The sequence below is a fragment of the Prunus avium genome, chromosome 5 (assembly GCF_965620075.1).
Source record: "Prunus avium chromosome 5, drPruAviu1.hap1.1, whole genome shotgun sequence".
Classification (NCBI taxonomy): domain Eukaryota; kingdom Viridiplantae; phylum Streptophyta; class Magnoliopsida; order Rosales; family Rosaceae; genus Prunus; species Prunus avium.
This window is the reverse complement of record NC_142288.1, coordinates 20,645,354-20,659,765: the sequence shown is the minus strand read 5'-3', so window position 1 is coordinate 20,659,765 and position 14,412 is coordinate 20,645,354. Positions and strand designations below refer to the sequence as shown.

Genomic DNA, 14,412 nt, shown 5'->3' with positions numbered 1-14,412 from the left:
TCATGCGGCACACACCACTTATTTGGGCCCACTTTACTATGTCATCTCATGATCTAAACCGGTAATTTGTTAGGTCATTATTCAAATATCTCCCTCACAAAAAATCAGCCAAATCGAACAAAGTTTTGCCACTTGATTAGCTTCGTGATTATTTCATTGTTTATACGTAAGGAATATGTGGCGAAAAAGATTATACATATGATATATGAAAAGTTATTAACGATGAACTTACTGGCCACCAAAAATAACAGCTGATCAGAGCTCATTTCTAGTAATTTGATGCTTATATTTATGGAATACAAATATCACAATTGATATTCCTAGCTAAATGGACAACCAAAAAACACAAAAGCTTTCCTCATCTGAGAACGTTAAACGTCCGATTTAAAGCGCACAAATGACAAATATTTAAGAAATTATATATATATGGATGTGGGCACAAAGTTACCTAATTATATATATTTGTGATAGGAGAGAACGTGATTCTATGATCATGGAGCTGAACGAAAGGACGTGACACCATAAAGAAAGTTGCGGTTCCAATCTCAAAACCAATTGACAATGGAAGAGCATCCCAAATATCTCAATCAAACACAAATTTCACATATATACAGATTTTGCAAAACTCTCAGCCATACCAGGCCACGTTAAGTGCCTGGAGCTGGAAGGTCGAATATCTACAGGGGATATAAACACATCACACCAAACTTTTACAAAGGATATCAGTTCTCCCAGTACCTTGTTTGAAGTCAGCTGGCTGATCATCATAAGTTTTTTGTCAATCTCTGTTGGAGCTCAAACATATCAATGCATTTCCCATCACTCACCTGTGTATTTACACATCAAATATGAGCAGGGAATTAGATGGTATTGATGGAGAAATTTTCTCTTGTTGCTTTGCTTTGCAATGTTAGTTGAAATTTACAATCTGACAATATAAGTATTTGTCTGGTAGCACTAAGAGAACATTAGTCATGGTTGATAGGTAAGACATTTTTTTTTATACAAGCGATATTATAGAGGACGGGGGAACTCAAAAACAGAAGAACTGTGTTAACCACTTGAGCTACAATTTCCTTTGCAGTTAAGATATTTAAGTAGCTAAGAAAAGAAAAGTGGCAAATTAAATCCTTAATTGAAGTTGAAGTGAAGAGATTGATAAACAATACCTCAGATTCAATCGTATAAATCAACTTTTCATTTACTTGTGCTGAGATGCAGCTGATTGTGCTAAGTCCTTCTTCCTTCAGAATCTCGAGCAGTCTTGAAAGAGTAAGCCCTTGTTTCATGGGAGTATTCACCACAACCTCCACCCCTACTTTACAAGTTCTAACCAATACTACAGACTCCTTCATTGGAGTCTGGGAATTTTCCACTGTTACTGCAGTACTTGTACTGGAAGAGCATGAAATATTGCACGACCTTTTCAGCCCATCCCTCTTATTATGCAGCTCTTGGATATTGCTTTGTAGATGTTTTATGTAAATCGCTGTCTGATGAACATGATCAGATATAGACCTATTTCCCTGAAGCCATAGATTACAAAATATATAAACCAAAAACACTAAACAGAAGGATTGATATATAAACCAAAACATATATGTATATACTACATATATACAAAGGTTTTACATAAACTTTGCCATAGAAAAAGAATTCTTATAGTCTAAAAAATCCCTAATTTGAGATAGCATTATACTTAAAATTAACAATAATTCAAACCTAAAAAAAACCCACATAGTTCTTAGTCTCCTAACAACAATTGTCATCATAAATACAAACTCAGTTCTGAGAAAGTACAAACGAAATTTGTGAAGTCTCCAACCGAAAAATGTTGACAATGCCTCTAACCGTCGCGATGACATGTTATGTTACTAGATTTCGTAGCAAGACCGTTGATTACTCGAATTATCCAGTACACACTGCTGATTAACAGTTGTATATGAATCCCGAAATTTGACATTATTTGAGAAAATTAAGTAGCTAGCTATATTGGACCGTACGTTGAGATATTCAAGGGGAAGTTGTGATCGAAGAGATGCATAAAGGGTGGCCATTTCTTGTCTTCTTTGCCGTTCAATGTCTCTATGCATGATCTTCTTATTGCCCTTTGGGTTTCGCTCATCATCAATTTCACCAAAAGTGATATTGGATGAAGATATTGATGCCTTGCGCTTCTGACCAGATTTTGGCCTGCAAGTGAGATCACAACCATCTTGAGATGGAGACGGTGGGAGTGCTTGATTTTCTTGGGTTGTGTGCTCTGTGTAGGGAAGGCAGGAGATTTGGAACAGCTCATCAGCTTGTTGTAAAGCTTGGTCAAATTGGAGTATATTGGAAGGAATATAATCCATGTTTAAAGCTCCGAATCTCTATTTTCTCTATTTTCCAACTTGCATTTCATCGACTTTATACCGACCTCCCAGCGCGCTCTATTATAATTAAAAGGAAAAAAGAAAACATACTTGAGATATGTTCATTTTGGAATGAGATCTTTGATGGGGCCTAGGGTTTCAAGATTTTTCTGGAAATTTTATTACTGGCATGGTGATATAGCAAGTGACCTCATTTCAGAGCTATATAAAGCAGATTAATTTTTTAGTCAAAAGAAAACTGTACATCTGGAGACTAATAAAGATATGCCTAACTAAATTCACATGCAGCAATGCTGACTTGCTGACAGGGAAATGGGCTAGCTGCATATATATAGAATGGAGTCTCATATATACTGTATATCATCACGTAGGAAAATATTAGAAAGAACACATTTATCATGTATCACATCTCTAAGAGATGTGACTCTGATTGTTTGAGTAGGCTCCACTTTTATTAAAAAGATGGTACACAATGTGATATATAAATATGATTTTCTTAATATTATTCGGTCCCAAATTCTAATCATTTTGTGATCGTACGTATATATAAAACCAAACAATAACACCTATGTACCACATCTCTAACTGATTCTATGGGATAGAGGTGGTACACATGGTATATAAACGTGATCTTCTAATATTATTCGGTCCCAAATTCTAATTATTTTGTGATGTACGTATATGCAAAATCAAACAAAATAATGAAATTATAATTTATTTGAAGGTCCTACTGAGGTCTAAATCATTATATGATTGTTATACACCTGTCCAGGATAGTAACTGCTGAACGAGTCAGCTCACCAAATGGATTTGAAATTAGAATATCTTAGGCATAAGAAAAACGAGTGATGGATTGATTAGGAAACCCCAACAGTATACGAAGAAGAAATCTTAGAAAACGTCAAGATGGGAGAATTTATATTATTAATTAAGTTTTAATTCTTGACTTGTAAAATTATAAGTTACCAAGCAGAAAAAAAAAAACCAATGGAAGCTAGTAGAGGGTTTATGTTAGGGCACCATTCATAAAGACAATAATATATACAGTCTTGATCTCTTGGACTACAGGGGTCTAAGAGATTTGTGGTCACTCACCGTTGGATGTAAATTCAACGGTTCACTTACTCTTGCACTCCTTTTAAGAAACTTTTTTGAACCATTAGATTAATATCCAGCGGTGGGTGACCATAATCTCTTGGACTCCTGTGATCCAAGAGATCGGGACTGATAATATATATATTCGCCATGCATCTTTTTCACTTCAAACATTTAATATTATTTTTTTAATTTGTGGGGAACAGGATTAGGATTAGGTGTTGATCGTCGAGGTGGGCCCCTGGAGTACAAATCATTGAGAGAAGTGTGGATACTGCATATCACATATCACATATATATCTTGAATCCAACTTCATTCCCACTTAGCTGGACAATCTGTCAATGCAACGTGCAATGAAAGGCGTACACTTATATATAGTGACAGTTGATATTTATGAATGCTTGTTTACTATTACGAGTATATATGTTTAGACCCTCTCGTATTCGGTAGCAGCTGTTTTGGATTGATCTTTGTGCTTTGTGAACCTCTATTCAATATAAGTAATTTTTTATGTTTGATCTGTGCCATTCGGAAATTGATTCAATATAGTGGTTTATGATTTCTTAAACCCAAGCCCACTCTTTATTAAGCGAACTCAATCCAACCCAAATTTTTTGTGATCGAGTTGGTCGGTTCGGTCAAATTAACTCAAAATTAAGCTTATTTTTATGTTTTGGTTCCAATCCGTAACCCAACCTGTATATAGGAGTTTAGAATTTTTTGAACCCAATACCCAATCATTTTTAGGCCAACCCACTATGATTGAGTTAGACGATTCAGTTGAGTTGATGCGAAATTGTGCCCACCTCTAGCCCAAATTATAGGAAGCAATGAGATTTAAATTAATCAAGTGTGTTTATATATGTATCTTTAATTTGGAGGCCACGTTAGGCGGGTCATCCTAGCTTACTATCTATGTCTTTTTAATTTATAAGTATATTATTATTAATATTATTGATCTTAAAATTGTGATAATCTTCTAGTTGATTGCTTCTTAAAATTAAAATTATGAATGAGATTCGTGCAATCTTTTCTTGTGCTTTTGATTAAAGATAATGAACGACGACGACTTGGTTTCTAGCTAAATGTGACCATATGAGAAGCACGCGGAAGAAGATAAACATAATTATTATTCATGGTTTTTATTATTTCTTTTATTGTAGTTGTCAAAATAATATAGATTGGGCTTATTTCCAGAAAAGATGATGGGAGAATCCAAAAATAATAAAGATAGTTGTTGATCAAGAAAAATAAGAAACAAAGGTTAAATACTTTTTGGGTCAGTGGGGTTTACATGAAAATTCAATTTGGTCATTAAGAAAATAATTTAGCCAAATTGGTTATCGTGTTTTCTTGAGTTTACAATTTATAGACATTCCTTTAGCTTCAGTTAAGTGTAGTTTTATTTTAAATTTTTTTTAATTTTATAAATGTTTAACACCTTCAGTCTTCTTCCTCTAATTCAACGACTTAGGGTATATTGTGCTATTAGGGTTCAACAAATTGGGGGAAATCTTGGGTTGAAATCGAAATTGTGAGGTATGAAGAAAATAAAAAAGCCAAACCAAATTAAAATGAAATCAACAACCTACCAATATATTTTGGTACTCTATCACCTTGATTACGTCTCTTTGCCATTCGAAGTCACAATACGGTTCTCACTCAATCAATTTAGGCTTCAATACAACCCAAGATTTCAACCCAATATATTTTGGTGACCTTATACCTCATAATTTTGATTTCAACCCAGGATTTTCCCCAATTTGTTAAACCCTAATAGCACTATATATACCTTAACTCGTTGAGTTAGAAGAAGAAGATTGAATATGCTTCGTAAAAAGGAAACTGCACTTAACAGAAGTTAACGAAAAAAAATGGAATGTCTATAAATTGTAAACTTTGGGAAACACAATGATTAATTTTTGCTAAATTTTTTGCTCATTGACTAAATTGAATTCTCATGCAAAACCCAATGACCAAAAAGGTATTGAACCCAAAAAAAAAAAAGATACTGATTAGGAAAAATCGTGCTATGGGTCTATATTTGAAGTATATACATTCTCTTTAGTAAATAATTGATTAAAGATAATCATGACCATAGAAGGAGATTAAAAAGACAATGAAACTTATGTTTTGTGGCTAAATAAAATTCACAAATCTACCTATATTAAAATAATGTCCAAAAACATACAAAACCTTACGGGCTTATGATTGTTCTAAAAGATGGATGAGTTCATGCAAAGGGCTTATACGTCAAGAACATTTATCTCTGCACCTGAAGTCTTAGGTTTGATTTTCCAATTTTGACATATGAGGCTGTGATTTGGACTAAAGCCAATGACCCATAATTAATTTTATGGTTGTCCACTGTCCACACAGATATGCAAGAATTCTAAGGCCCTTAGATATGAATTGGGTGCAAGTAGAATTCTTATTTCTTAAAGTTTCAAACAAGTGTCGTTAATTCGGCCCATATTTTCTCATGAGGTCTGGTCTAATCAGGGATCATCATTTGGTCCACGATCTGTGGGATGAAGTGGGTAGCTCAAGGTCCGATGGGCAAAAGTCCGATGGTTAGGTCCACTCGGCCCGGTCCATTCTAAGGTTGGGTAGAGGTTGAGGTTTGAATTTGAAATCTTCAGCCTGGCCCAGCCCGACTAGACCCACCCATTGTGTTATATTGCCTTATTTCCATCCCAAACATTTAAGTAAATGTCTTGTCTTTTTACTTTAATTTAATTTTATATTACTCCATTTACTAATGTTTTTATATTACTCAAAATTTGACTAAGAATGAAAAATGGACTTTCGAAATACTAATGCTTTCAATGATATTTTTCGCGGTTTATATTCCTTACATAATAATCAAACACAATTTTATGAGATTTTAGTATAAAATAGGCTTATTTGTTCGAATACCCCCTGTGGTTTACAAAGTGTCTCAAATTGCCCCCTGACTTTTGTAATGGCTCAAATCACTCCCTGAACTTCCATTCCGTTACTAAGATTGCCCCATGCCATGAATTTTCAAAGAAAAATCGTTAACTCGGCTGATGTGGCAAGGATACTCGAGTAATTTCATACAAATGACAACAATTGAAAATATTTTTATTTCAAAAATATAATTTTACAATTAAAAATATTTTTCCTCTCTCCATCTCTCTTCATCTTTCTCTCTCTGTATTCTTCCCAACCCAATTCGATATTCCCCCCACCATCCCTTAACACCCAGCCCCATCGAAAAACCTAACCCCTTACCTTCTTCAATGAACCAAGCCGCACCATCACCACCACCACTGTCACTTGCACAACACCTACAATGAATGCCAGCATCGACATTGGGATGAGATTGGAGATTGCGTTCACCAAAGGAGGGCGCGGAGCTCAACTGCCACTCTCTCCCCCCAGATCCGAAGAGCCCGAAACTCCAGATTCTTCGTCTTCATTGCCAACGCCACGACACCATGTTTGTCAAGGCCACATTACAATCTTTGTTAAGTCCATGCCACCGTCTTCGTCAAGGCTACGCCACCACAACCTACAAACCCAGCTTGTTGCTAATGCAACGCGACTCATTGTCTTCATCGTCATCCGACTTGAATAACGAGAAACCAAAGTGGCCCAAGTCTATGCAGCCAAGATTTTCAAGATTTTCGGGAGGGAGATGTGTGTATGGAGGTTGATTTAAGATCTGATTATTTTTTGCTCAGAAGCTTTTAAGCTTTGTTTGGGTGCTGAGAAAATTTTTGAACTTCTGGAAAGTTTTGATTTTTTTTAATTTCCTCTATTGTAACATACTCTCTCATGGGTCCCACCAATAGCCACGTTGGATGCCAATTTGAGATCAATTGTTGTCACTTGTATGAAATTACTCGAATTCCCCTGCCACATCAGCTGAGTTAACGATTTTTTGTTGAAAATTAACTGCATGGGGCAACCTTAGTAACGAAATGGAAGTTATGGAGTAATTTGAGCTATTACAAAATTTAGGGCACAATCTGAGACCCTTTGTAAATCACATGGGGTATTTGAACAAATAAGCCTATAAAATATACATTGACTTGTTGAGGTATCAATATTAGTATAAACTGTACTAAAACTGGATTTTCATATTTTAATTTGTTGGGAATTTGATTTTCTAGTATTTATAATTCAATCCAAATGAGGGGTACTTACTTATTTACATTGTAAACTTAAGTAAATGAAGTAATATAAAAATAAATTAAAGTAAAAATACAAGACATTTACTTAAACGTTTGGAATGGAAATAAGGCAATGAGCTGGCCTACTCGGCCCATGGGTGCCCTGGCTTGGCCCAACTTGGAAAGCCCGCCCAAAAAATGAAGAAGCCCATCAAGACCCGGCCTGAATCCAAAAATTTCGGACCGGGCCGGCCCAGTGACAAAAGGGACAAAAAGAAAAGAAAAATTGTAAATGATCATAAATGAGGACACGTGGCGAAGGTGACCCATTTGATCTGCGGTCTCCCTCACCGACTGTAACGCTAGCACAAGTGAGTTCCGGAGCCGTAAGCTGTTGCTTTACAACTACCAAGTACTTTTCGAAAACTAGGGCTTTGGAGGAAGATTACACAGACAACGTTACACACTACACAACACATACTCCTCGTACTCTTTCACTTCGTCTCTCTTCAACTTCTTTGTCTTCTCTCTCTAAAAAGGTAAGAATGTTTCTGTTTCTGTTCTTCTTAACATGTTGTTCTACTTAAATGGGTCTTGATATTAGCTTGTGTTTTTTTTTTTTGTGTTTTGCATTGGAGGGAAATTCAATTCTTTGAGGTGTTGAATTGGGTTGGGACAATTTTGTGTGAGTTTATGACTAAATGGTGAAATCTTGCTTTGTGTGCTCTCATTGATTGTTGAGAGCAAATGTGGGAAGTAAAATGAAGAAATGATTATTCCAATCTTTATGCAAATTTTGTGTAAGAGGTCAAGAAAAGTTGTAATGGAAGTCAATATTTGTTTATTTATTTATTTTATAAAAAAAATTCCCCTTAGTTATATCTGCAATGATTGAGGTTGAGTTATGAATCATAGAGAGTGCTTTGATGGCCTCTTGGCTTCTTGGATTGAGGCTCTTAAGAAAACATTGTTGTCCTAGAGGTGGACTCTCTGCTTTATACTTTCAAATGAGTAGGACCTTGATTTTAGTTCAATAGCCACTTTTCAGTATTAGATGTTAATGATACATAAACTTTAGGATTTGCTAAAATTGATGACCTAGAGTGGTGTTTAAGAGAGAGTGTATCGCTATACACTGATTATATTTTGAGTTGGATAGTGACTTTGGTTTAAACTTCTCTAATTAAACTTCTCTAATTGAAAATTTGACATGCTATTTTTGTGAGAACTACCCTCTTTGTCATTTTTGAAATTGTGATCTACATGCAAAGAAATTTGTTACACTGTACACAGCATGACAATAACTTTTATTTAGTATGAAGTTGTGGGGCTTGCTTCTTATAAGATAGTTGAATCCTCAAACTTTCTAGGGTTAGATTATTATAAATACCCCTTATATGTAATTCATTAGGGAGAGTTTAGATTTGAGATATTGAGTAAAGCTTATTTTCTAGAGATTGGAGACTTCTTGGTGTGAAGCCAAAACCCCTTGGTGTGAAGCCAAGACATAGTTTTCCATCTACTTTCTGTTTTATCATTGTGTTCGCTTCTGCTAAATTGCCTAAATACTCAATTTGCCCATATCCTACATCATCGAGGATTAGGAAATGCTTTTTAGCAGGTTCTTAGAACTTACTTAAACTTTAGACAGCTAGTTTTTATCTTTTAATTTTTTTTTTAATTATGAGAAATAATAAACAGATAGGTAAGCATACCATCTAGTTAATGAGTCATAACCTTAATTTTGGGCATTGTAAAAGGCTTATGCTTGAGTTTTCTCCTTTGTGATAACAGTGCTGCAACTTGCAAGTGCTAATAAAGTTTTTATTTATTTATTTATTTATATGGGTTGTTAGTCTCCACTTTTCACTATTTATGTATGGTAAAGACAACAACAGACTGCTTGTTTCTTTTCATATTGAATCCCCTTCTACCATATTTCTTCGTATGTAATGCTATGCGGCTTTTGTACTCTTTAGTCATTCTTGCGTATTCAGCTGGAATGGGGATTATACTTTTTGAATTAGACTCTGTTTGTTTTGATGCGAACTAATTCAGCAGAAAAATTTTCGTATTGAAAAACTTTCTGATGCCTGTTTAAGTGGAAAAGACTTTCCACTTTGCAAATATTTTTTGAGATACATGAGCTTTTCCGTAGTTCTTGTCATGTAATGTTTTATTTTTTAATTGGAAGTCAGGATATGTTTTCTGAGGAAAAAGAAAGGATAACTTTACCTACCCTTATGTTGAGTTAAAGCCTTGACCAAAACACAATAATGAAGAAAAAGAATCTTGATGGAATTTTGGTAAAATCCAGGGGAATCCCCTAAAAATGATAGTTTCTGTTTAAACAGATGGACATAGTTCAGTTGGCTTCCTTCATAAAGAAATTTTTGAATTTTTTTGACCATATTTTCTTTTTTTGTTTTTGTTTTATTGGTTTCTCCTACCTTACCATAGTTCTGCATAGTCTCCAGTTTATGCTTACATTTCACCTCCTTCATAAAGATATTTTTTTGACCATATTTTCTTTTTTCTTTTTGTTTATTGGTTTCTCCTACCTTACCATAGTTCTGCATAGTCTCCAGTTTATGCTTACATTTCACCTGCATTTATGACGTAGTAGGTTGATAGGGATATGTCTTGTGATACTGCAAAAGAGAATGCATCTGTAGTTGACTCATCTGTTACTGAATGGAAACAAGACATGGGAAACTCAGATGATCCAGGTAACAATAATGGAAGTTCTTTCTTTTTATAATTTCATGAAACTTTTGATTTTGATATACTTTTATTAGTTTGACATAGATTAGCTGTTTCGCAAGCAAATATACATTATTGATGTGTTGAATGCAGCAGTTTTAAACTTTTCAGCTACAACTGAAAGTTTAAGATTTCTGTTGTGAAAGTGTTCCTTTAGAAGTTCTTTGGTGAATGTACAAAGTATGATGTTGTGCATCTACACTGTTTTTACATTTGTCATTGTGTAATATATTCTGGGATCATCATATAGCTTGTATTGTTATGTGCATTCGACAAATTTCCAGTTTATGTGGGCTTGGAGTTGGAAGGTGCAGTTGGTGATTTTCTCATGCTGTTCTTGGTTTCCAAAGATGTACTGATATCTTTCATTTATATATTTTTGACAATACATATATTTCTAGGAGATTAATTTCAGTCTACAAATATCAGTGTTTTTAACTAATATAAAAATGCTTTTGCCTTTTCTTCTTCTTCAAGATAATATCATTTGAAGCAGTTAGATAGATAGATATTGGCTGCTTGATTTAATCATCTTCAGTTCATGTATGCATCATGCAAAACTTTGTAATACATTTTCTAATTTTCATCTCAAGCTATGATCAGTGGATGATATGATATTTTGTTGTCAGAGAGTTCAAGTCACAAAGTTAATGAGGAGGGTAATCCATCTAAGTCAGAAGAAGGGGGCAATTGTCATGATCAGGGTGGAAAAACAACTGGAAGAAAAAAGGGTACTTTGTATGATACAAGATATTTCATCATTAAGAGTTTGAATCATCAAAATATCCAACTATCAATTGAGAAAGGAATTTGGGCTACTCAAGTCATGAATGAACCAATTTTGGAAGAGGCCTTTCATGTAAGATCGTCTATGTTTAGTATCATGCTTTTCTTTTCCAATCTAGATACTTTATAGGGAAGCATATGGTTGTGTTGCAGAATTCTGGTAAAGTAATTTTAATATTCAGTGTCAACATGAGTGGTTCCTTCCAAGGGTATGCCCAAATGATGTCTTCTGTTGGATGGAGGCGAGACAATGTATGGAGTCAAGGAAGTAGTAGAAGTAATCCATGGGGGCGCAGTTTTAAGGTCAAATGGCTGCGGTTAAATGATCTGCCTTTCCAAAAGACTCTTCATCTCAAGAATCCATTGAACGAGTACAAACCTGTTAAAATTAGCAGAGACTGCCAGGTTTTTAGTTATTATATTAAGTGTCTTCTGATTCTTTTTATTGTTTTTTCTTCTTCTTGGAAGAGTGTTTTAAAATATGACTTGAAGTTCTGTATTCTTTCAGGAGTTATCTCCAGATGTTGGAGAAGCTCTTTGTGAGCTTCTTGATGGGACAAATGATGTGAATGGACTGAATAGGTAATAATTTCTGGATGCTTAAAGATGAATTTACTTATTTATAAGCCAGTTCATGAGCCTTTTGTTATGATTTTATTTTGGAACAGTATTGCTATGGATGATTTTCCATCAAAAAGGCCTTGTATAGAGCCTCCATGTTCATTAGGTGAGGAAGAGTATAATGTAGGCCCCATGCATCTCTCATGGTCCCAGACACCCATGCACTATCCCTCCTTGCTTTACCAACATCAGGCCGAAGCAAATTTGCCTGTCAACTCTGTGGCATCAAAAGTTACAAGGGCAAAACATTCTCGCATTAATGGATACCATTCTAATATACGAGTGGACAGGGATTTGTCATCTCGGTTTGATGTTTGGGGTTTGTCTGCAGAAAGCCGTCTAGCAAGTGTTCTTACTGAGGATGATTTTCTGGAAATGGTATTATGTTTCTATCTTTGTATCTTTATTTCTGGACTGCTCTTCTTTTTTCCCCATATCTTCATTTTAGGCCTGTAGTACTGTTTGAAATCGTCCTTGCAAATTAGTGAACTTAGAGACATGAAAGGCAAATGGTGATATCCCGTTGAAAATAATTTAAAGCTGAACGTAGGACTTGCTTGTTGTAGTATGTTAAGAAGGTACGGGCTTTAAATCATTGAGACCAAAAAAAGAAATTTTTTTAAGGAAAAAGTTTATTTTGATTTACTCTTGTTGAAATTGTTAAAGTTCCTAGCCATGTTTTCTAGTCTCTCTCCCTCCCTCTCTCTCCCAAAGTCTCTTTTCTAAAGTTGTCTAAACATTATTGGGAATTGGGCCTGGGGGTTAATGAAGCTGAACTAGCTCACTGTAGCTAAACTAGAGTATTCTAGTTTTGCTCACTTTATTCATAAGACTTCCATTCTGAATGCTCTGCCAAGGAAAGTTCACATTTTTCATTTTTTAAAATCTTTATTTGTAATGTTATATCTTCATTTTACTTTTGATATTTAATGTTATTTGTCATGTTAAATCTCCATCTTAATTTTGATAATTTAAATCGTAAATCTGTTCTGTTGAGAACGATCTTGTCATATGTTATTGGAATATTGTCTTTGATAATTGTACTTCTTGTTATTGCAGTCTTATGAAGAATACCTGGAGGCCCAAAGTAGAAGTAGCAAGGAATTATGTCTGCCTGTCAGTATGCTATCTAAGATTATCTAGTTGACTTTACTATGTGGTTTATATCCAAATATGTGACAGTATGATAACTTTAAAGCCTTGTCTTCTTTATGATCAATTGATGCGTCTCTTGCTCATAATTTCTGGTTTTTGAAAAGCAGTCTTGTAGCCAAACTTGTATTTTTCTTTTCCCTTTTTTGTTTTGTTTTCAAGTTTATGTATTTAAGTGCAAATTTCCTCAGTGGATTTAATATTCTTTATACGTTTAATAAAACCTGGAAATAACTGGAGGCCTATCAGTTGGACATTCTGGCTGATCATCATAAAATTCATCATAGGAATTAACCTCACTTGTAGAGGGACGTACACCATTCAGTGAGAGCCTCGAATGCTCTTATGTTATCAAGATTGTCAGGATCTTTGATTGCATCCTTCATTGGAATGTCTCTTGCTTTATTCTACGTAGAAATGCTCTTGCTGAAAATATTAGTATTGGGATAGATTATTCATGTGCTTGTAGAACATTCCCCTTTGCTCTAGAATTTGACTTCAGTGTCCTGTCCTTTTATCCGATTGGACTGCACATTGTCTCCTTAATTAGATAGAAATGCTTCTAAAGTAACCCTATTTGACAGGGTTCGAGACCACATGAGTCATCAAGAAGTAAAATGCAGGAAGATGATTTGTAAGTACAATTTTATTGCTTAAATGATGAACCGAAAGTTGAGTATTAGCTTGGTGTGTAGCTCGCTGATTGGCTTCATGAATCATTCTGCAGAAGCTCAAGCTATGGAATTGACCGCAGCTGCTCAAGGAAAAGGGCTCACCATTCATCCCATAAGAAATCACAATGCTAACACAGCTGTGACTTCCCTTGGTCGTTTTTGGATAATAGCTTTGTCATCTGATGGAGTTTTGCATTTCCTTCAGGCAATCATTCAGTGAAGTCATTTCTTTATCTGTAAACCGTTGTGTCCTGTTCTTGTACACATGTCTGTTGTTTAATGTTCCATAATGTGACTGGTGTTGGGGCTGGTTACTAAATTGTACAGTCATTGAATTGGCAACATGGCCCCTACCCTTCCTCCTCCATATTGACCTAGATTAGATAAATGAATGCTATGAATTCAGTGGTGCAGTTTTATATGGTCACCGACTCAGAAGCGTAGTTTGTTCGGATGTAAAATTGTTGACTTGCTCAGATGCTGGTGCATGAATGATTGATATGGATGTAAATGAAGTTAGAGCCTAGATGTGTGTATGTGGAACTAATTCACAGAAGCTTGATGATCAGTGTTTACTGATAGATTTCTTTTTTAGTCAGAGATCAGTGTTTTCTGATTATGTAATTGTCGTGTAACTCCGGCCCTTGGCGATAATGTAAGGAGCTGTCTTGGAGATGGAGAAGCAGGTGGTATTGCTTCTGTGCAAAAATGTTTAGTTTAGGCAAGATGCGACTGGCTTTGAGAACTTGGGATGCTTGGGTATGCTTTTGATTTTGTTGCCTGGTTCATACAAAGTAGAATCC

At 35.1% G+C, this 14,412-nt stretch overlaps 1 protein-coding gene and 1 pseudogene across 3 annotated transcripts; one reads left to right on the top strand and one right to left on the bottom strand.

The window, feature by feature from the left end:
* Window positions 1–724: 724 nt before the first annotated feature.
* Window positions 725–2,480, bottom strand: LOC110747978 (transcription factor bHLH118-like; annotated as a pseudogene).
* A 5,484-nt stretch (window positions 2,481–7,964) lies between these two features.
* LOC110748120 (YTH family protein) lies at window positions 7,965–14,030 on the top strand. Of its 3 annotated transcripts, none has more exons than XM_021948159.2 (9): window positions 7,965–8,152; window positions 10,237–10,342; window positions 11,006–11,235; window positions 11,316–11,567; window positions 11,671–11,744; window positions 11,831–12,161; window positions 12,843–12,899; window positions 13,520–13,569; window positions 13,663–14,030. In XM_021948159.2, the coding sequence occupies exons 2-9, from the start codon at window positions 10,252–10,254 to the stop codon at window positions 13,739–13,741; spliced, it is 1,164 nt and encodes a 387-aa protein (XP_021803851.2). In that variant the 5' UTR covers window positions 7,965–8,152; window positions 10,237–10,251; the 3' UTR covers window positions 13,742–14,030. The 3 variants fall into 3 exon arrangements, with proteins under 3 accessions (XP_021803851.2, XP_088109740.1, XP_021803846.2); XM_021948154.2 differs by having other exon boundaries at window positions 7,966–8,152; window positions 10,240–10,342; XM_088253614.1 differs by lacking the exon at window positions 10,237–10,342.
* The last annotated feature ends 382 nt before the right edge of the window (window positions 14,031–14,412 follow it).

Bases quoted from the DNA above. Each gene is read 5' to 3' on its own strand.
- LOC110748120 (XM_021948159.2), top strand. From the start codon at position 10,252: ATGTCTTGTGATACTGCAAAAGAGAATGCATCTGTAGTTGACTCATCT. The intron at 10,343-11,005 runs GTAACAATAATG...TTTTGTTGTCAG, and splicing joins GGGAAACTCAGATGATCCAG to AGAGTTCAAGTCACAAAGTT. The intron at 13,570-13,662 runs GTAAGTACAATT...ATCATTCTGCAG, and splicing joins AAAATGCAGGAAGATGATTT to AAGCTCAAGCTATGGAATTG.